General features: G+C 49.7%; 1 protein-coding gene across 1 annotated transcript in view; it reads right to left on the reverse strand.

Moving 5' to 3' along the window:
- Positions 1-23365, reverse strand: part of LOC307177096 (heparan sulfate glucosamine 3-O-sulfotransferase 3B1) — a gene marked incomplete at both ends in the record, with an annotated part of 34635 nt that extends 11270 nt beyond the window's left edge. Inside the window, one exon of the mRNA XM_079903878.1 lies at positions 22812-23365. Within this exon, the coding sequence (XP_079760004.1) occupies positions 22812-23365 (554 nt within the window). The remainder of the gene's footprint in view (positions 1-22811) is intronic.
- Positions 23366-23603: the final 238 nt, after the last annotated feature.

Raw genomic sequence — 23603 nt, forward strand, 5'->3', positions numbered from 1 at the left:
ATATTTTAAACAGATCTGGGCTTTTAGCTGGTGATAAATTCCATGAGGCTACTGAGGACTGATACAAGAAGATGTAAAGACATTTGGAATAGGCAGAAAAGATTACTGGATATCTCCAGTGGAAAACTGTGCCGTGTGTTATCTGGAGCTAGCCATTTTATTGCCTTTGAGATATTCTGCAACTCTGTAAATTATAGGCAACAACATAGCAAAAGGCAATGTAAGTCTGGACCATTGGCATGCAAATAAGTGCTTTCTGGTGGAACTTCTGTGGGTTTCCTTTTCCACCTCCCACTACATGGAAAAAGCCAGATTCCACCTATTTGTAATTCATCTCAATGCTCCTTTATGTCAAGGAAACTTAAGTTCTTTTGACTTCCTTTGGACCAATGGTAACATCTGTCTGGTTCTCACTAATATTGGGTCGGCCAAAAAGTTCATTCCGTTTTTTCTGTAACATCGTATGGAAAAACCCGAACCAACTTTCTGGCCAACCCAATAATAAGTAAAATAAAATCCTTAACGTGCTCATTAAAGAAATATAAACCTTAACATTATAACTGGATGAGAGTCCTGATTTTACCTTTTGCTTTTAGAAAATTACCCTTTACCAAAAAGGCTGGATTAGCCATGTGCTTTTTACGAGTGCTATCCAAAAGAAGATGTGGTACATAATAGACAATGGACTTGGCCATAAAAAAAGTCATTTGCAGCAACATGGATGGACCTAGAGATTATCATACTAAGTGAAGTAAGGCAGAAAGAAAGACAAATACCATAAGATATCACTAATCTGTGGACTCTGAAATATGACACAAATGAACTTATCTACGAAACAGAAACAGACTCACAGACATAGAGAACAGATTTGTGGTTGCCAAGGGGGGGGGATGGAGTGGGAGGTTGGGATTAGCAGATGCAAACTACTATATATAGAATGGATAAAAAACAAGGTCCTACTGTAGAGCACAGGGACCTATATTCCATATCCTGTGATAAACCATAGTAGAAAAGAATATGAAAAAGAATGTATAGATATGTACAACTGAGTCACTTTGCTATACCGCAGAAATTAACAGAGCATTGTACATCAACTATACTTCAGTAAAATAAATTAAAAAAAAAAATAAGAGTGCTATCCACACCAGTGGCTGTTACCCCACAGCATCCTCTATATATAACCCCGTCCCCAACTTAGTACCAAGAACAGCCATACTTTCTTTTGAGCAAACAGCTTGTTTGAGTGATTTGTGTAACTGAGGCGTGTCTGCCTGTGAAGGCTGTCATGGAGCTGAGGGTCATGTCCACTGTCATTTGAGAGACATTTCTCAGGCCAGTTCCTGGCTCCATTTTATGGCCCCGCTATCGATTCTCCTGTCTTACTCTCACATTTTATGTGTTTGTGGCTCTTTCGGTATCATTCACAAGCCACCTGGAGTATGTGTTCAAGAAGGGCAGATACACAATAAATGCAGTTCCACAGATCTGAGTGGGAAAGCGGTGTTGGGGTGAAAACCACAGAACGGCTGATTCGAAGACACGCAGACGGAAGGAAAAAAGAAATGTTGGTAACAGGTTTGAGACGAGGAAAGACCTTCAGTTTTTAAGCAAGATGTACTGAGGGTGGAGTCCTTCTGCGTTCTGAGTTCACCCACAGAAACTGTAGCTTCCCACACAGTGTTTGGGGTGAGACTCAGAACACAAGGTCGGTGTTCATCCCAGAAACGTTATAAACAAATGAGGGTTTAGGTTTTTGTGTCCGTATGTAAAAAGCAGAAATGGAGAGCAGGTGAGCATCACCCCAGTTTCTAAGCTAGAAAAGGTTTTCTGGGTCCAGGCAGGTCAGCCTGGGGTGGGGTAGCTTTCCTGGGAGGCCAGCCGGAGGCCGGGGGCCGCGAACAATGGCCACCTCTCCCTGAGATGCTCAGCGCTGTTCTCCATTCACCCACAAAACCAAATAAAGACCTTTAAGCTGCTACTTTCCCAAATGAATTCACTTCCAAATCCCGGGCTGGGAACACGCAGCACTAAGCCCGTGAGCAAACACCCACTAAAGGAGAGAACAAGAGACACTCTCTCGGCTGCCCATTAGCACGTTTGGGAAATTAATCAACCCCCCAACCCCTTCAAAGACATTGTTTCCCTGGGCTGGCTGAGTGCACATCGATTAACTTCTCACGTGGAAGCAGGTAGGACGACCAGCTAACAAAAAGAGGCGTGGAATCAACTCACTGTATAAAGGTGCCCAGAGCTGATGCCCCAACCATCTTCTTTTATTCTTTTCCTTTTTTTTTAAAATGGAAGTATAGTTGATTTATAATATTATATAAGTTATAGGTGTACAACATAGTGATTCAGTATTTTCATAGATTATACTCCACTTAAAGTTATTATAAAATATTGGCTAGGGCTTCCCTGGTGGCGCAGTGGTTGAGAGTCCGCCTGCCGATGCAGGGGACACGGGTTCATGCCCCGGTCCGGGAAGATCCCACATGCCGCGGAGCGGCTGTGCCCGTGAGCCATGGCCGCTGAGCCTGCGCGTCCGGAGCCTGTGCTCCGCAACGGGAGAGGCCACGACAGTGAGGGGCCCGCGTACAGCAAAAAAAAAAAAAAAAATATTGGCTAGATTTCCTGTGTTGTACAGTGTATCCTTGTAGATTATTTTATACATAGTAGCTTGTACCTCTTCATCCCCTTCTCCATAGTAGCTTGCCCCTCCCCCCCCCCCACTGGGAACCACTAGTTTGTTCTCTGTGTCTGCTTCTGTTTTGTTATACTCACTAGTTTGTTTTATTTTTTAGATTCCACATATAAGTGATACCATAAGTATTTGTCTTTCTCTCTCTGACTTACTTCACTCAGCATAACGCCCTCTGGTCCATCCATGTTGCCGCAAATGGCGGGATTTCCTTCTTCTTCGTGGCTGAGTAATATTCCACTGCATATATACTGCATCTCCTTAAGCTGTCCCCATGAATCTGGAATTCCAAGAGATTTCTTTACGAGACGAACAGTGTCTGTCCAAGGAAGGACCCCCTTTCCCAGGGCCCTGCTTCCTCTGAAGAGAGAGGGTTTTCCTCTTACTCAGAACAGAAATGGGGCTTGTTAATGATCATGTCAGAATGTTACCCTCACTGACAGGCTGCAAGTCCCAGAGCTGCGTCCTCACAGCAGGGCACTTCCACTTTTAGGGGTTACAGAGAATTTGGGAAAAGAGCTGGGTGCTGGAGTGCACGTGTGTGACACGCATATGAGCCTCAGTACCCAGGTTCAGGGGGATTACAGACCCGTGGGGGCCATCCACGGGCCCAGGTGGAGAGCCCCGAGAAGGCTCGTCAGCAAGGCGCCAGCCACCAGCCAGCTGCTCGACCATCAGAAGCCCAGACGAGGTGGTGTGTTAGGCAGTCAGCGTACTCAGCACGGTGGACACGTGTTCTCCATCCACCTGTGAGGTCAGCATCACAGTTAGGACCCCCAAGCTTCGCTCACCCCCCCAAAGCTTTGCCTGAACTACCTTCAAATGGGATACGCCTCTGTGTTTTAGTGACATCGATATGATGAGCTGGCATGACAGTGGTCTGCACGTGGTCCTGTAAAGCCACAAAGACACGGCCCACTGTGATGCTCAACAGGGAAGCCAGTCTGCCTCCAGGCAAGAGTGACTAGGCCTCCTTGTGATCAGAAGATGCGTCTCTCTCTCCCTTGGCCGTTATGAGGTCAACTCTAAGACCCGCGCGCGGCACCTCATCCACCAGAAAGGACTGGGCGCCCAGGCTCTCCGTGGGGCGTCTGCTCCACTTTAGAGCCAGGAGAGTGAGGCTGAGGGCGGTTAGATGGAGTTGCCCCAAGTATCCAGCCACGACAAAGCAAGGACTCGGGCTTCAGAAGGTTCAACTCCCAACGTCACGTTCATCCCGGCTCTCAGCAGTTCTAAGAACCTCCAGGATTAAAATGCTCAAATACAGCAACCATGTCCCCAGACCCATCTGACCCATCTGTTATCCTACCCCCTTTCTAAAGAGGCGTCCATCTCCCCTCTTTTTCAGACAAAAAAAAAAAAAAAAATAGGGGCTTCCCTGGTGGCGCAGTGGTTGAGAGTCCGCCTGCCGATGCGGGGGACACGGGTTCGTGCGCCGGTCCGGGAAGATCCCACATGCCGCGGAGCGGCTGGGCCCGTGAGCCATGGCCGCTGAGCCTGCGCGTCCGGAGCCTGTGCTCCGCAACGGGAGAGGCCGCAACAGTGAGAGGCCCGCGTACCGAATAAATAAATAAATAAATAAATAAATAAATAAATAAATAAATGGGGAATTATAAGGGTAAAAATTATAATGGAATAAACATAAATATATATATAAACATATATATATGGAGAGAGAGAATTTAGAAAGTGAAAGCTAAATGTCTCACTGGTTCCCTGCACTTCTGCCCTTTAGCCTTTATTTTAGGAGTTCATTTTTCACCCAACCCAACCGAAACAAATGATCTGTGGGATCTTCCCAGACCGGGGCACAAACCCGCGTCCCCCGCATCGGCAGGCGGACTCCCAACCACTGCGTCACCAGGGAAGCCCTAGCCCTGATTTTTTTCAACAGTATCTGTCTCGTAAAGAAATCTCTCGAAACTCCAGTGTCCTGCAGGAGAAAAAGCACTCGCCCTCCCATCCTATAGGACCAACATCACAGACCAGGGCGGCTCTATACGGCTCGCCCAAAAGGCTTTGTTACCACCCTGCTGAGGCCATGGAAAGAATCAAAATTTCTCACAAGGTGTTTTCAGGTATCTCGGACAGAGGAGCTGACCCGAGGCTATACCCGCTCTGCCCTCCTTCTTCCCTTTCAACAAACCAGGTGTGTAGAAGGCAAAGCGAGCTGGTTCTAAACGTCCAGAGGGCAGAAGTCATGACTCAATCCATCGTTAGAAGCAGTGAGACACGAAAGCTGTGCCAGGCGGGACAATCCACTCCAACCAAGAAAAACAGGCTGATAAATAAGTCTTGGGAAGCCGCCGAGCAGAGCCCCCAAGAATCAACACGATAGGCTGCCTCCTGTTCTAGCCCATTAACTATTTGAGATTACCATCATGCGGGGAGTCGCCCGTCAGCTGGAAATTAAATTAGCCTGGCTGTAAACCAGGAACGTCAAGTGGAAAATATCTGATGCGCGATCCTGGGGTAAAACTCCACCACCAAACCCCACCCCGTCACGCAGCATCCTTCCATCCTCCAAGCTGGGCCCTTCTGTGCAGTGGCTCTTCTGAACCGGTAAGAAGCACAACGCAGCCCACGGGGTGAGACTTTCCTGGTTCTGGCTTTCAGAGAAAAGCACAGTCCACTGGGGTCACTCCTAGTAAAACAGCCAGAGAGGTGGCCTCACGAGACAAAATGGTAAGAAATGTGGCATTCAGAAAGAGACAGAGTAAGAAATGTTCAGATTAGAAAGAAAGAAAGGGGGGGGTGAAGAGAGGGAATGGTAAGAAATGTGGCATTCAGAAAGAGACAGAGTAAGAAATGTTCAGATTAGAAAGAAAGAAAGGGGGGGGGTGAAGAGAGGGAATGGTAAGAAATGTGGCATTCAGAAAGAGACAGTAAGAAATGTTCAGATTAGAAAGAAAGGAAGGGGGAGGGTGAAGAGAGGGAATGGGGGCAGGGGATAAACACTCATGTGCACCCGGCATCCCTGCGGATGGTCTGTGCAGAGGCATACGTTCCAGTGAGGAGGCAGCAGGCCCTACCCGCACCTTCAGAACAGGTGTGTGCTTGCAAAACCACCTTGCAATCACCAGGCTTGCCAGTTGGCTGTGGCAGCCAAGCCCCGAGCAGCTTCTAAGGTTGTGGGAACCCAGCATCCGAGGGGCTGTTGCTGCGCAGGTCCTCGAGCTGAGAAGTGGAATTTCTAATTACACGGCATTGGGCTCTACCCTGATGACGGGCTCCATCCAGGCAAGCAGAAAGCACCCAGCTTAGAGGATGTGGGTCCCCGAGCACATCCCAAGAGGATCCCAGCCTTTGCCTGTTTTTCTGGGGGGTGGGGCATATTCTCTGATCACCAGCAAAAGCAATTCCTATTTCACACTAGTCAGTGGCACTTCGTAAATACCACTTCCAAGTTGAAATGCTTGAGAGAGAGAGAGGAAAGATGCATAATGAACCATACTAGTTATCCTTTGAAGTCATGATGTTAAAGGCTCACTCACCAAAGCCCTCAGTCCCCCTGACGCTGTCCCACTTGCCTTCCTTTCTCCCCTGCTGGTCCTTCCCTGCGTCCACGACACTTTTTCACATAAACCTCCTTGGCTTTTCACATGTGTTCCTTCTGGCAAGAAGACTCCCCTTTCCTCACATGGTCTGTACACGAACTTCTATTCATCCGTCAAAACCTTGTTCTGCGTTACCTCTTCTCTGAAACCTTTCCAGGAAAGATCCTTCCCCACTTCGACAGATTTAATCGCTCCTTCCTCTGCAATATTTCTTTGCCTTGAGCATCCTTCTCTTTTTGCCTGTATCACGCACCGCACAACTTTATTTAGCCATCTCAACCCCCGCTTTACTCACGAGCTCTGTAGTCAATATCCATGGTGTAGGCCAGGCCCTGTCCCCGCCCTCATTTACGGAACCCCCAACTGGCACCCCTTTACACTAAGAACACACTAAGAACACAGACAGCTTCTTCTCTGCCCCTAACCTGCCCTCTTTCTTTGATCTCTGATCACAGTGACTTCTCACAGAGACGTGATCCCATCCCTGGGCCCCCCAGATGCCCTTTCTCTTCCTTCCGGTCTCTACCCAACATCACCTCTTTAAAAAGCCCTAAAATAGCCCTTTTCTCCCATCACCCTCTCTCCCACAACTCTCCATCCCCTCTGTCTGTTTTATTCCTCTTTGTGGTTCTGATCACTGCAGGAGAACTTCTATTTTCATTAGTTTGTTTGTGTATCAGTCTCCTGCCCATCTCCCTAGTAGAATGTCAGTGTCAGGAGGGCAGGATCAGTGTTCATAAAATAGGCACTCAATAATAATCGTGAAATGAATAAATCTCTGCATCCCCAGAGCCTGGCACAGAGTAGCTGCTCAATTAATTGACAAAATCAATATGTAACTATAAGAAGCAAAACTGACATCATTGGCCATTGTAATCCAGGGACACCACGAGCTGAGTGGAATCAACTGGATTCGTCCCCAATTCTCTGTCCCCACTGCTGGTTTCCAATGGACACAATCCCCAGGGGTGTCCATAATGTCTGTTTCCCCCAGGTTATCCTCTTGATAGACTCCACTGAGTAGAGAAAAGACAAAGGATTTTACTATGAAGACAAAACAGCACCAAATCTAAATTAGAATGTAACTGGCAAGCAACCAGCAGCTGGAAAATTCTCTACGGCGGTCACGTGCAATAAAAATAAGTGGGACTGACTAACCCAAGCACACCGCTGAACCTGAATGATGCAGTCACGTGGGGAGCATCTTTACCTGCAGCCCAGAACGCTGGGTCCACTAGTGCTGGGTCCACAGCTCCAGCTCCTGGGACCCGTCCCCCAACACAGCTGGTGCCTGAGCAACCACAGAGGACACACGCCCATAGGTGCCATGCCCTTGCACTTCCCATCCCCCCCAACCAACATCTCCCAAAGACACCATCTGGGGTAAGATGAGGTGGCTTTGATCAGAGGCCTTCAAATGAATGCAAGCTGAAGGCTCGAAGAAGCTGGTACACATTTCTCCCTGGCAAATGCTCCTTTAACAGAACACAAAAAACCATGAGCCTGTTCCGTGCTTCTGTTTCCAGCTGGGACTGGAAGAAGACAACCCTAGAAATGTGAGTGACAGAACGTTCCACCAGAGGGGACAGATGGGGAGAGACAGGGCCAGTGCACAGGGCCCACCCCCGCTCACACTGGCAGCCCCCTAACCAGGAGCCCTTAGTCGGGCTCTCCTGAGCTCACCCCTCGGCCTCTCGGATCTGTTTCTTCTAAACAGAAGCAGCCCCTGGATCCAAGGGAGACGCAGTTCTAAGCCGGGACTGATCAGTAAGTGCCACCTCTTCTATAAGCTAACACGGGAGGCTCCCAAGCTTAACTGAGTTCCTCCGCGGTGAGTGATGGGACTAAAACTAAACCGCTCTGGGGATGCTGGCAACCAGGAACCCAGTGTGCTTCTCTCAACTTGCCCAGGGTTCTCAGACAGCAGCCAGGGTCAGCCCCAGGCAGTGGGGGCCACGTGGCATCTCTCTCCCCTGGCTTCCTATGCTCGCTCAGAAGTCCCCCCCCCCCAGAGGAATGACAGGGCTCTCCCCGACCCCCAGCAGAACTAGGGACCCGAGGAGGAGGTGGGCGGCCCTGCCTGCAGGCTGTGGCCATTTGGTCCTTACCAGCCCAGTTGGGACCTGGGAAGAAGGGCCCTCTTTCCCCCAGAGCCCTGTGGGACAGTCATTCAAGTCACCCAGAGAGACAACAGGGAAGAGGGGTGTGTGGGCTCTGTCACGAGTGAGGAGGCGTGGCCTGTCCCTTCTCCTGAGCACCATGGGGACACATGCTTGTCCTGGAATTCCAAGAGCCTCATAGAAACCATGCAGTGGGGCTGGGTGTTGATCACCCCAGAAAACCATCTATACATTTTCTTGCTTTCTCTGCCTTGGAAAGACTGAAGCATTTCCTTTTCCTCAAAAATACATTCATATGATTCAAATGCATAATTCATGTCACGTCTGAATTTCTTCAGTATGGGAGGCTCTGCTGCCCCAAAAATCTTCCAGTGAGCTGAAGACCCATCCTCAACATAACATTCCACCTCCGAGCTGCCCTCCTGGGCCCTCTCCCCATCCCCCCGCATGTCCCCATCACTTGGCCAGGCCTTGCTCTGGGCCTTTCCCACAGAGCTGCTCTGCCCTGAATCCTTTCATCAGCTTTCTGGGACAATCAGCCAGCCAACTCCTATCCATACGTCAAAGCCCAGCTCAACAGTGACCTCTCCTCTGCTCCCATGGTATTTCTCACTTTGTTCTATATTATCTCTCACTATGGCCCCTTGAGGAAGATCGTGAGCTCTCTCTGGCGTCTGATAACGGGTTAACATCTGATTCTCCCAAGTGCTTTCATACTGCTTGGCCCATCCTAGTTGTTCCAGACTGTCTGGTGGATGAAATTAAATCATGGAGGAAGGAACGGTAGACTCCACGGTATCCCATTAGGACCGCCATCTAGACGCTCTGGTCACGACTTGGCGAGAAGTCTGCGTCGTTACTGCCTGATGTTCACAGGCCCCGTAGGAAGAGAAGGTGGGTATTAAGTGTCCTGGTAAAAGCTACGTAACTTTATAGGAGAGGAAGTGTGATAAGAATGAAAAACTAGTCGAGAGGACACCATCCAGGACCCCACTCTGGTGTGAAACTGTTCACCTCCAGATCGTGGGAAACACCTTAGCCAGACACACCCCTAGACCCAGAAGCGAGGTGAGAGGGCCGCACAAACAGGAGTTCGGATTTCGCCAAATACGAGGAAGGGTCCTTGCTAAGTGTGTCTGGAGATAACAAGATCGCTCGAGCAAGCAGAGTGCGTGGAGGGGAAATCCAGATCCTCCTGTAACTTAAGTTTTGTACAAACAGGTAAACTAATCCCCCATCTCTCTCTGTAAAAGGTTCCACTCATCTCCTTTCCCAGCGACACCTAATCTGAAAGTTTCCTTCGTTTCCGGTGCTGTAAAACTAAAGAACACTTTTAAGTGTCCCCCCTTGGCCCCGACACAAAGAGGGGGAAATGCATGTTTAAGAAAAGAAAAAAGCGACTGGCTTTGTTTGCAGCTCAAGGCTGCCAATGTTTCTTCGTGGCCCTGCTGTTACTTCTCAGGATCCCGTGCAGGGCAAGCAGTCAGCCTGGTGTGATGATAACACGCATGCGGACCACAGGGGCGACCCTGGACCAGGCAGGGTGCAAAACAGCTTTGCCCCTTTATCCAGCATCATCAGACATCCTGCTCCGTATAAACAGCACAGTGACGAGCGCTTACTTTTGAAAAGAGACATAATAATCTTCTTGGAAAGCTGAACCAGCAATTAGCCTGCTGGAAACCCAGCTAAAGAAGCTTGTAGCAAGACCCAGCTTGAAATTCTCACCCATCATCCCAGGAGCAAAGGGGGTGCAGACACAATACATTTGAGATGATGTCCCAGTGGCACAAGTATGGAATCTAACTCCCAATAAGAAGGGGTGGCTGGGACTTCCCTGGTGGTCCAGTGGTTAAGACTCTGCACTTCCACTGCAGGGGACGAGGATTCAATCCCTAGTCCGGGAACTAAGATTCCACGTGCCGAGCGGCCAAAAAAAAAAGAAGGGGCAGCCTGTTCCAAGGGGTAAAGGTGGACAGACAGAGCCCAGGGTCAGGGGTCAAACTCTTGAACTGCAAGTGACCTTGGAGACCTGTTCTGATAACGTGCCCCACACCGGCATTCGACAAACACCCCTCCTCAGGTTATCAGTTGGCACTGAATGAAAAGAGGATTCTGTACTCGGGGGAAACGCTAGGTTCAACATAATTAAACAGATTTGGGGGTTTTTCTTTGGTTACAGTACTTATCAGGGCCTTTACTGTGCTAACATGGAACCATTTTTTCTACATCACCTATTAACCTTTCAGAACTTTCTTTCACTGAAGAAACTTGAGGCAGTGCTTCTCAAAGTGTGATCTGTGGACCACCTGCCAAGGGTCCTCGAGGAGATAAAGATAAGGCCTGAGAGTATGTGTTTAAAGCTATTATAAGTCCTTTGACGTGGCTACGAAATCCAAGGCCCTGATCAAGGAACTCACTGGGCAGGGGATAGATCAGTATGGGTGTTGACACCAAAGAGATAAAGTGACTTGCTCGAGGTCACAGAATGTCCATAGCAAGGAGCTGACCCTAAGGGTTGCCGACAAGAGGCCACAAGGAAGGAGAGTCTGTTAAAGAACTAAAAAAAATTTTAAATGGGAGAAGCAGCCATTAAAAATCATTGATGATGGTGATTCTGATTCTAACGGGCACCCAGCCAACAGACCTCCGCGCATCCTCTCCCAGGATCCCTACAGAGGTGTAAAATGAAAACTAAGTAGAAAAAAGGCTAATGCCAGCATCGGATGAGAGTGTCCATGAGGAAATTCAAGCCTGAAACAGCACATACCTGAAGGAAGGGGGGACAGGTTGTAGCTCCCCACTGTCCGGCATTGAGCTGGACCAGGCAGGTGACAAATGAGCGAAGCAGGCCAAGTGTGAGACAATAAGGAACAGTGGAAACTGTGTCCAAGGAAGAGAAGATGTCTCCGGTCACAGACACAGCTGTTCTCCAGCTCCAGCCAGCTGCTGCCATGAGAAAGGCGGGCCTAGAACTGTCAGATCCCTTATCAAAAAAAGAAAATCGGGGTGGCGGTGGGTGGCAGGGAGGAGGGATAGTTAGGGAGTTTGGGATTCACAGGTACACCCTGCTATATTTAAAATCCAAGGACCTACTATAGAGCACAGGGAACTCTGTTCAATACTCTGTAATAACTTAAATGGGAAAAGAATTTTTAAAAAGAATAGATACACGTATATAACTGAATCACTTTGCCGTATGCCTGAAACTAACACAACATTGTTAATCAACTATACTCCAATACAAAACACAAATTAAGAAAAACCCAGAAAATCTGATTTGTATCTGAAATCTGCAAATCTGTCAATATTGGCAATAAATTTGCATGTTTTTAACACCCTAAAAATATTCAGTCAAGGATTTCATTTATATTAAGTCCAACAACAGGCAAACCAATCCATGGTAGTAAAAGGTAGGACAGTGGTTATCCTTGGGACAGGGACGGTATTTAGAAGGGATCTTAGGCGTGGCTCTGGGGACTCTGGAACGCCTGTTACATGGGGATGCAGGCTGTGAAACTTCATCAGGGTGCACACTTCTGACTGGTATACTTTTTTATAGGCAAGTGAATAAAATTTTACTAAAAAAAATATATATAGGCCAGATATATAGGTAAAATAATATGATGTCTGTATTTTCTTCAAATAATATAGAAAAGACAGAATACAGCACTTCCTGGAAATGATGGAGGGAAGTCTTGGGCAAAGTAGAAATTAAGGCCACATGGACAGGTGATTGAACCAGTGGAAGTCCTACAGATGCTGCGATTTCTCTGGAGTTTCCCCCTGTGTGTGGAGAGACATGTTAACCAATGCCTGAAGTTAGAGGACATCATTCATAAGGACCAGAGCACACGGGGCTCCTGGCATGGGTCAGGGCTGGTGACCAGCAGGGCTGGCGAGCTATAAGGTCCGAGTTCTGGGCGAGGGTAGGAACTCAGTGGGCCAGGGCTGCTCTGGGATAAGACCTTCTCCTGCAAGCTGCTGTGGACACTACCAAAGTGGGTGTCTGCACAGTGGGGGGAGAGGGTGTTTAGGGTGTCAGATGACACAGCAGATGAAGAGACCATATGAAGTGAGTGGAGAAGGTTTCGGTATCATCTTGAGAACTAAGAATCTGAGTGCCCTGCTCATGGCAGGGCGGCTTCCAGGGACAGGTGAGAGGAGAGATGGGCTGGCAGACGAGGAGCTGGAGGGAGCTGAGGTCAGAAAAGGGGCATCAAATATACAGATCTCATCGCGCGAGGAAGGGCTCCAGGGATGATGCCAGAGCCCCGGGTCGGTGCAGGGGTGACGGGCATGAAAACTACCAGCCTCAATGCAGACATCCTTGCAACAGAGACGGGGCAGAGAGTGAGTGTAAGTTGGGACAGAAAAAGAGAGAAAAAAACATAATCTTGGGGATATTTTATATGGAAAAGTCTGTGTTTGAGGGGAGGAAAGAAACAACAAAAGACATGGCTTAAACTGGTCCGGAAGGAACATCTTGTCACATTTCAGCCACGGAGAGAAGCTCCATGTCGTAGAGTTTGAAGGGCCCTCAGGGAGGCACTGGGTTCAGGACGCTAAGTCACCTACAGATACAGCTGTATGACCTTGGCCATCTCTGTGAGGTCCCCTTTCCTCCTCTGCAGAATGTGGAAAATCACACAGGAAGTATCACTGCTAAGATGAAATGCACGCTGGCCACTGGCCTGCACACAACAGGCCTCAATCGCTAAGGCGGAGATATCTTTTTTCCTATTACATCACCTAGTGACTGACATTCCCTCTCCTTCCTTCTTCTCCTTAGCTCTCTCTGGAAGGTTCCCGGAAAATAAAATACAAAATCACATTTCTTAATTTTGACTATTGAATATTTTATCACACGTACTCTCATCTCCTTAAAATGGTTTTTAGATGTAATCGTGGTTCAGGAGGACTAATGGTTATTTTTAGCCAATGCCGAGCTTGCTTTGAGACCTCTTTGAAGCCTGTATAGTTCACCGACTAACGGGGCACCTCAAGGACAAGTTCACATCTCTTGAACCTCCTTGGGACCTCAAGTGCTGCCCGGGAGAGCCCTTGCTAAAAGTAAATGCTCAAACAGGGCATTTTTAGGGCAATGATACTTTCTGTATGACACTATAATGATGGATACGTGTCATTATATATTCGTCAAAAGCCATAAAATGTGTAGCATCAAGCGTGAACCCTGATGTAAACTATGGATTTTGGACGACAGTGATGAGCAGTGCAGGTTCATCAATGGGTTCATCAGAAAGGTTCATCAGGTTCATCAAAAAGACAAAAACAAGTGTGTGGCTCTGGGGCTTTAGGTTGAGAGCAGGGAAGCCGTATCTGTGAGAAGCAGGACGTATATGGGAACTCTGTCTTTTCGATTTTGCTGTGAATCTAAAAGTGCTCTAAAAAAATAAACTCTATATATTTTTAAAAGCTAAGTGCTCAACAAATCCTTGCTGGAATAGGTTAAAAAAAAAAAAGGTCAACACGACTTATAAGAATGACTTCGACTACAGAAAGAGACTTCAAATGGTCACCTTTCCCTTCCTCCATCAAGTATTTCAAATCAATGACAAAGTGATGAGACCTCTCTACCTTGCTCTCCTACCCTCTACCACACACATTTGGGCATCTATCTGTAAAAGCTCTTCGGTGGGACAGGATGTTTATTTCTTTGTGTATCTGTGTTAACTGGCAGCACCAACATATACTGTCTGGAGGCTGGAACAGTCAGATGGAGGGCATCAGGGACCCAAGGACCAGCACGCGTGAGAGGAATGGTTGGGCTGAGCCAGGACGGGTTTCCAGCCAGAGGGGAGGATGGGGAGGGAGACGCCTTCCCGCTGGGGGGTGCGGCAGGCACCGGGAGTGATCTGGAGGTTACTGTTCTCTAATTGTTGGCTGGGTGTGTCTTCTCCTCCAGGGAGACTACTTTAATGAACATGTGGACCAAATCCTGCATTTCTTCAACATCTCCTGCAGCAATAAGCAATATCTTAAGTGAGCTTCCTGCCCTTTTAAGACAGGTCATCTCCTGCACCTCCGAAAAAACTTCCGGAGGACAAGGCTGCCTCATCCAAATACACAGCAGAATTCTCAACGCCACCCTGTAAAGCCCACCCCGAGAAGAGGCATTTTCGAGCTGGGATTCTGCCTGGACAGCACTAGGGGAGGGTCAGCTGGTCAGTGCCCCCTCCCCCAAGCTGGGGGAGCAGAAAGGCGGCTTCCAGGTTGCCCGGGGAGCCATGCGTTACCACTCTGGGTAGGGGCAGAGGGAAGGAGGGCGGGCGCCCCGGGAGTGCGTGTCTTCGAGGGCCCTAGGGGAGCAGCGGGGGTGGGCTGCGGAGGGACGGGCCCCTGGTCTCAGTCGAGCGGAGATTCAGGAATCGGAAGGGGGCTGAGAATTATTTGCTTTTCCTTTCCCTCCTCTCCGATCCGTCGGACTCTTTCCCACTTTTTCTCTTCATCCCGTCACTTAACGGGTCACATTATGGGAACTAACTTATTTTTGGTTATCTATTGAATTTGCTGAATCGCATTTTAAGTACCCTTTATAGAAGTGGGTGAATTGAGGATTATATATTTCTTTCCCCAAAAGAGAAAAAGGTGAGGAGGGGGGCTAAGGGGCGGAGGGGGAGAAAGAAAAGAAACGTGCCGGTTGAAAACCGACCCCACCCTCTTCCGCGCCCAAACTATGGCCCTAAAAAGACAAAGCTTCCAAGTCCGGCTCTGAAGAATTCATTCATTCAGACCCACGTCCGACGCCACGGTTGCAGGGACGGGGAAGTCTGACTCCGTCCTCACTGCTCCACCCAACAGAGGCAAATGTTCAGAGAAGAGACACAGAGATCAGCAGATAAGCCGGCCTTGGAGAGCGTTTCAGCATCCGCTCGCCTCCCGGACAGGATGCGCAGCAGCTGGGAAGCCGGGCCTGGCCCCGGCGGGGCGCGCCCCTCTGCCCGCCCCTCTGGGCGGGGCCATCATGCAGACGGGCTGCCATTGGTCTCCTAACAGCTGCTAGGGCCAATCAGCGCGGGGCCGGGACCGCCGGCATCACCCTCTGCGAGCGCGGGATGCTAGGCCCAGCTGCGCCCAACAGGTGAGGCGGGAGCGCGGGGGCTCGGCTGGTCACGTGGTCGCGGCTGGCGACCCGCGGCGCGGAGGGGCAGCCAGGCCGCTGGCCCCGCCCCCGACACGAGGCGGCACCGCCATCTGCCTCCTCGGACCAGATGCGGGGGTCCCACGCGACCCAGGGGCCGTGCTGACTGGTCCCCGAGGCATGCCCGCCGCGGAGCACGTCCCGCGCCCTCGGCTGCGCGTCGCCCACCCTTACAGAGCCGGGAGTCCGCGCGGACGCCCCTCTGGCTGCCAGAGAGCAGACACGTGGCCCGTCGCGCCTGCTGGGCCATGTTGGACACTTCTGTCACCAGTGCCTCCCTCCTGCCCCCATTCATTAAATCGAGTGTGCGTGAAAAATCTGCTTCTTCTACTTCTCTTCCCACTATGTACGTGCGGTTTTTTTTCACTCTCCATTTGTTGCCCCAAGCTTCGTATTGCCCAGAACCATCTTTCAGCATTTTGTGGGTTTCTAAGTAAGTGTAACCCTGTTAAGTATTGTGGGGCAAAGATCCGGGGAAAAAACAGGGATTCTGAATCATATGCCCCCAAGTTGCTTGCTGAACGCACATGGAATCATTCACAATCTAGTCAAAGGGGTTTAAAAGTGACCCCTTGGCACAAAACAGTCTAGCTTGGGCTGAAACGCAATTTACAAAACCAGAGCCTTATTTTAACACATTTGCTATAGGTACTTAGGGGCAAAAATATTTTATGCCAAGAGTTTCTCTGTTCTGTAACAAATGTATCAATTTAAAGTCACAGTGAATACGTATGTGTATACACACATACATACTTTTAAAATGCAGGTAGAAAATATGAATGCCTTGCTGGCAGTACTCTTTATACCAGCTCCCTCTCCCCAGATCTGGACTCGTAATTTTTAAAAGCAGCTCTCTTTGGGAGGCAACAAACTGCATTCCAACTTTGCTATTTTAAAATGCTTCATCCATGACAAAATGAAGCACATTTTCTTAATGCCCCAGTAACTTAGGCTATTTTTAATATTTTTCAAGTCACAGATGTATATTTAAAGGAATACTTTCAGATATAATATAAAGGAAACCAATGTCACCCTTATCTATGTACAGAGAAAATTAATCGGGGATATTATTAGCACTAGCAGTATTTTCACACAGTCTCTTGGCTGGAATGAAAAGTATTTATTATCATATTAGTAGGCTAGTAATTGCTCCTCGCATCCTAAACTTTTCCCCAAATCTAAAATCAGAAAGGAATATATGCTAATACCAGTTTTATTTGATGTTAGTTTTATTTAGGTATAGTTTGAGAGGAACAGGAGAGCTCTAACAAGGTAATCTTTTAAATATATATTTTTTTAATGTTTCATGCTCTACTCCCGAATAGTTTTCAAAGATATCAGTATCTTATTTCTTTTCAGTCATGGTAAATGTTTTCATTTGAGGTAGGTAGCATATTGTACTCATTACCCTTGAAAATATGCCACATACTTGGGGAATTCATTTTGCTGGGATTCCTGACTATCCCGACAGCCTAGCACTGAAATTTCCCTTACTGTCTGAAATCACTGACTGTTAAAAGAGAGAGGTAGCACCCTATCTGGAAACTAAGTCTATTCACAGCAAAGGCAGCACTCATTATGCTGTGCCTTTAGAGTGGACTTTTTGTGTTTCTGTCAATCAACTTAATTTCCATGTTCATAGAATTGAGAGCATAAAGTATTGAAAAACTACTGACATAGAAAGCGGTGAGCAGGCAGCCTTCGTCACGTATTTCAGTCCTGAAGCTTTAAATAAATGCCACTTCCCTGATTCATAACAATAACCAACTGGTGAATCTTTTTTTTTTTTTTTTAAATTCCTGGTGTGCTTTTAATTCTAAATAATTTTAGTGATTCAAAGGCTTATCTTATATAATCAGAAAACCTTACGTTCTACAACGTTTTCAACCAAAAGGTACATCAGCATAGATATTTGAAATGAGGTTTTTGGGACATATTGATTTTTCAAACTATCTCAAAGCTTTTCTTCAGACAAAAAATAAACACACCAAACCAGAAAAAAACAGAAGCTGTGACAGCTCACTTTAAAATGGCAAGTAATACAACTTTAGCTGGGAAAAATATCCTTTATAAATATTAGTCTATATTAAATTGTAAATTTTCAATAATCAGGCTCCATTAAAAAAACAAAATCTAGTTTAGTAGCTTAGTCAAATTGCAGTATTCTATTTTGATATATATATTTTTAAGACATGGGCTGCAACCTGATTTTTAGAGACCTGTTCAATAATAGCATATCATCTGGAAGATAAGTGTAATTTAATTCATGCACTTCAGCGTTTTATTCACCTAAAACAAATAGGTTGCTATTTAATATTGACGATTTTATTAACTCAGAGCATCTGGGAAAACACTTATGATTAGGTTAATTTATGTTATATTTTCCCCTCAACTTGTAAAAGATTAATCAACCATTTTATGGTCTAATTTAGGTGCCTAATTGAAAACAGAGTCCAACACATGCTACACTGTCTTGCTAATAAATCTTGACAGCTTTGTAACATGATGGTTTGTATTTCAAATTGTTGCATATAAATGTAGATTTTTGATCTTCACCCAGCAGCCTGAAGTGAGCTGCATACTTGATTTAAACTCCTGGACTGAAAAAATGCAATTACTTCAAAAAGGATTATCCCCAATCAGATCTTATCTTAAATTTCCCTTAGGGAAGACTGAAACAGTCTTTGCCACCAAGTTTTTAGAAATAGAGTAGGAAAAGAGGGGAGAAATTAGTTTTCTCAGCATTTGTTAAATTTAAAATGTAGGGAAAGTTCTCTTTTGAGACAGAGATTTCTAAAGTCACTGGGTTTCAGATTCTAATTCTAAAGAGCTCTATCCAAGTGTTAGTTGTAATTTTTGTAATTGTCTTCTGGTTAATAAATACAAGTTTTCAGTCTTGATTTGAAGCACTGTACTTTTTTAAATGAATAAATTCATTCCAAGAGCTTTTGGAACATCTCATTTAACCCTGTATTCTCCCATGTCTCCCAGCCTTAAAAAGGACACATAGAAGAGAATAAATTTCCTCTCGGTGGGGACCCTTGCCATGTTTTCTCAGCCTTTATACTTGAGGATATTTTTGTCATTTTAATGACTCCATTGATTCTCACTGTCCTGTGCAGGCAGAGAAAGGAAACTGCCACAGTGATGTAATTATCCTCACTCTGGTTATAAACTAACTTTGGATGCCCTCACTATCCTGTTCTGGAGCTGGTCTTCTTTTAAAGTAAATGACAAAGTGAGCAACCTTCACTGAGGTCACTGGAGGTGCAATAGAAAACTCAAAAAAAAAAAAAAACCCCAAAAACAAAGAAACCCCAACAACTCAGTTTTGAATTCATCATTTATGACCAACATCACGTTCTGTCATTTAAGCAAGGGAGAATGGCCCAGAGTGACCTCTGGAGCAGGACTGCCTGGGTTGGTGTATCAGCTTTGCCACTTTCTAGCTGTGAGATCCTGGGCCAGTAGCTTAACCTCTCTGGGCCTGTGCTTCTTCATCTGTAAAAGTACCTACTTCACAGGATGGTAATGAGGATTAAATCTGCTAATCCTGTAAAACTTGAAACAGTGCCTGGCACATAGAGAAAACACTCAGTAAGTGTTAGCTACCAAGATGATTAAACCACACACACACACACACACACACACACACACACACACACAGCACCTTTTTTTCATGTGGCCACAGCATTAAAGTGTCAGCTTAGTTTGTACAACCAAAAATGGAAAGGAGAGTCAAGGCGGGAAAGGAGTTTCTGCCACTGTAAAGTCTAAGGAATATTTCTATACAAAAAAATAGTAATTCCACAATATTTGGCTAAAGTAAATCTCAAACTGAGGTCATTAAATTTGTGAAAATCTACCAAACTTAAGCCAAATCAAAAAGAGAAACTTATTAAAGAAATGTATATACTTCATTTTAGACCATTCAGAGTTTAAATCAATGTTGAATGCCTAAATGTACCGGGTGGGTGTTTCTCCATCTTGGTATGTGTGAGGTTCTCCTGAACCTGTTTGTCGTTTCTCAGACACCATCACCCCCTGCAACAGAAGGTAAGGGCCAGTTTAAACGGAAGTCCTCATAAGCCACTCCGTGGGGTCCTCGTAAGTACCTGCTCAGTTTGGGAGGCCTGATTCAAGAGTGAGCTGGATGATGAACTGGAAAAGTAAACCCGGAAGAGTTTTCGTCCCAGACTAAAACAAACTCGGGTTCCAGGTGGACCGTCTGATTTTTGCAGCGGGGGAAGGCAGCGGCAAACCGCCCACCCTCTGGCCAGTGGCGGGTCAGCTCCGCGTGGCCACCACGATAGGCTCCATCCCACCGCGATACGTCCCTTTGGGGCTGATGGCGTCTAGTTCTGCCACGTGGAAGGAACTACAATCAACTGGGGAGACTTCAAGCAAATCCGCCCAGGCCCTGGGTTACTGGTTAGGCCCGGAGCCGGGCTGTGTAAGTCGATGAAATTTACTAATCACTCGTTCAGACATAGGCAAGATCTCATTCTCCAGCCGACGACGACGCTGACCCTTGGATTCAACCATCCGTGCCCGTAGTTGTTTAACGCCTTCAAGATGTCTCTCCTGTCTCCTATTTTCTAGCGTCGAGGACTTGCTTTAACTACTTGTTTCTGAACTGCAACTCTGACTAATTACTATTTATACCCTTCTCCAATCTGCTGCCTGATTGCACAGATGAAGCCGAGCAGCGCACCTCTGGCGAGCAGCTGGGCTGGGCCCCGCAGACTGAACTCTGGGGAGGGGGGGGAGGAAGGAGGAGGGCGAAGGGTGCTCCCTAGACACCGGATTTTAGGAAAAGCCTTCTGGGTCAGGCTTCTTCTCCGGTGTGTCTGTTTTTCCAGTTAAAACGGCCGCCTTCAAAATAATTAAGTCCACACATTTGCCCAGACATCCAGAATATTCTAAATTATTTTAAAAGTTGTAATTAAGCAGATGGCATTGAAAAGATTCTTTTTTCCTTAAAACAAAAACGAAAACAAAAAACCACTAACCCTGCGGCCACGCCCGGCGCGGCTGGAGCAGCCCGGGATCGCAGCTCTGCGGGCGAGCCGCTGCGTCTGCAGTTCGCTCCTCCAGCCGCGAGCTCCGCGGGGTCATCGCCGCGGGCCCTGGGCCTCCGGGCCCAGACAGTCCGGATCATCAGGGTAGGGAGGCGGCTCGGGAGGAGGATGCACTTCCCGCTCCCCGCGGCCCGGCCAAGCCCCAGCGCCCCCCAAGCCCAGCCGCCTCGCGGGCCGCGATGCGAGCGGCCCCGGGCGCCGGTCCCGCCCGCCCGAAGCTCCCGGGCTGCGCTCCCCGCTGCAGGCGCGCCGCCAGCCTTTCCAGGGCGACTCCGTTCTTTATTCTGCGTTGTTGAGTCGATCAGAAGGAACGTGGCAGGTGGAGGGCGGCCGCCTAAGAGACTGCGCGAATCTGCTTGTGGTGACTTCCACTGCCCAACCCAGGTGCTTCTAGAACCGCCCGACATTAAGGATTCAGTTCTTTTCCTGCCAGTTCCTCCCAGGCCGGCCCCCACTACGTCTGATCTCAGAAAATCCCCGGCTGCCTCCGGCCTCCGGTGGGTTCTACCTGGACGGGCGCTAGTTACAGCCTGACGTCCCGGCCCCCGGCATCGCCATCCGAGGAGGAGGATTGGTGGTGGCAGAAATGACAACAATACGATCGATGACAATAGCTGGCAATTAGAGAGGCCCCCATCTGCCAGCCAGGCAGGCACCTGACCCGCGCGTCGGAGAACCGGGCCGCCCATTGCACAGGTGAGAGCAGTGAGGCCCGCACGACAAGCCAGCTGCCAGGGCCGGGACGTGGACCCAGGCTCGGGCTCCAGAGCTCGAATTCGCAACAACCGGTGTCGAGGGCCCGGGGACAGTGGGAAGGGTGACTGTCACAGCTGGCTAAACCTCGAGACTTGGGCAACTCCTGACAATAATAAAAACATTAGGACAAAAGGGAGGGGGAGGGCGAGGCTGGGAAGAGAGCGGTTTTAATCCGCTCGGTCAGCCCCCTTTTATCCTCCAAGCTCTCCCGGTCCCCAAAGAGGGGCTACGGTCAGGGAATGGGGTTTGGTTCGACTCTCCCCTTTTGTTTTCCGAAGTCTCCACCCTCTTGGAGGCTAACTGGGCCTGGAGGGGTGCCGGGGGCTAGAGGAAGTCACGTTTGCGGGGCTCGGAGATGGTGACCGGGGAGAAGGGGTGGGGGCCGGTGGCCTGGCCCCTGGTTGGCGACGGGATTTCCCAAGGCCCGAGTCTGGACCGCGGGCCCACCCGCGCCTCACCGGAAACTCGAGCGACCCCACAGCTCACCCCAAAGACTGCGGGAAGCCTTGAGCAGGGGTCGTGATTATGACCCCGAGGGGCCGCTGTCCCTTTGGAACCGAACCCACAACCCGACCAGAGAACCGACTTTACAGAAGCCCCGACCTCTGGGCAACCCGCATTTCTCAATCAATGGGCCCCGAATATTCTTTGCACCCTTTAGTGTCAAGGGCCCGCGGAGACACGCCTCCCTGCCCTGGCTCTCTCAGCACCCCGGCCTGGGAGGCGGAAACGGGAGGGCCGAGCCCCAGGCGCCGCTAAGCCTTCAAAGCCGCGCGCCTCCCGCCGGCTGCAGTGCGCGCCTTTGCCCGACAGGGACCAGCACCGCTCCACGCGCCACGCGCCCGCTGGCTCACCCTCCGGAGCCCAGGCTGCCCGGCCGCAAGCCGGTCTGACCCCCTTCGGAAGGTGAACAGACTCCCCTTGGCCTCCGCAGGACGGCGTTGCTCTCACCCCATCCCCATCTGGGCAGCAGAAGCTGCTCTAGAAGTTGGTCTGGGGCGGAGACGGCGACCGGCGGGGCGCAGACCGTCCCGGATCCGAGAGGAAAAATAAAATGCGAGCGACGCTGGCTGGATTCGTCTGGGCCGCGGCCACAGTTAGAGGGTCGCGCGCTCCCATGAACACCGTCGCAGTCACTGCCCTCCTTCTTTTAGGAGAGATCGCCCGATTAATCTTTGGGCACCGTGGGCCGCTGAGCCCCCAGAGCTCCTCGAGAAGTTTCTCCGGACTGTGGTGAGAGCGGAGCCCAGCGCACCCCGTACGTACCGCGCTGCGGGCCAGCACCGCGCGGTCGTTGCTCGGCCCCTCCCGGACCCCGGTGGTCCGAAGCTGTACCCTTGTCACTTCCACCAGCACATGCCACGTCTCCCTCCTCTGCCCGTCGGGATCGCGGCTGGCGCCCCAGGCCCCAGCCCTGGCCCTGCCGGGGAAACTCACCGGTACCAGGCGAGGCCCTTGTCGTAGCTGCGGTCGAAGAAGTGGGGCTCGGCGCCCACGGCGCGCACGTCGGGGTGCACGCGCAGGAACTCGAGCAGCGCCCGCGTGCCGCCCTTCTTCACGCCGATGATGATGGCCTGCGGCAGCTGCTTGCTGCCCGACCCGCTGAAGAAGCTAGAGATGGGGCTGGGGGAGTCCGGCGCCTCGGGACTCTGCTCTTCCTGGCTCGCGGCGCCCTCGGCCGTCTCCCCGCCAGGAGCCAACTGGGTGGCTGGCGCCGCCGGGAACGGCAGCCTCGAGGGAGGTCCGTCGCGACCTGAGGCCAGGGCCGGCGGGGCGAGGGCGGCGCGGGACCCCGAGCCCAGCAGCAGCAACCCGGGCGCGGCGGCGCACGAGCCGGAGCACGAGTACAGGAACATGTAGAGCCAGATGCAGAGCATGGCGAAGAGCAGCGCGAGCTTCCTTCTCACCGCTGGCGGGGGCGGCGGCGGCTGCGGCAGAAGCCGGCCGGGGACATCGAGGCAGGATCGGCTGCCGCTCAGGCGCTGCCCCATGCGCTGCCCGCGGGCGCGGCGAGGAGCATGGCTCAGCACATGGCGCGGGTCCCGCCGGAGCCGTGAGCGCGGAGAGAGTACCCTGTACGCCGAGTGGTTCGGCTTATTGCCCCCGCGCGCCCGCGGCCGCCGCTGCTGCTGCTGCTCTTCCCCAGGTGGCGGCGGCAGCTGTAGCGGCGGCGGCTTTTGACATGCTGCCCGGAGGAGCCGCAACTGGAACGAAAGTCGGGTGGCGGCA

This window comes from Stenella coeruleoalba (assembly GCF_951394435.1).
Source record: "Stenella coeruleoalba genome assembly, chromosome: 19".
Classification (NCBI taxonomy): Eukaryota; Metazoa; Chordata; class Mammalia; order Artiodactyla; family Delphinidae; genus Stenella; species Stenella coeruleoalba.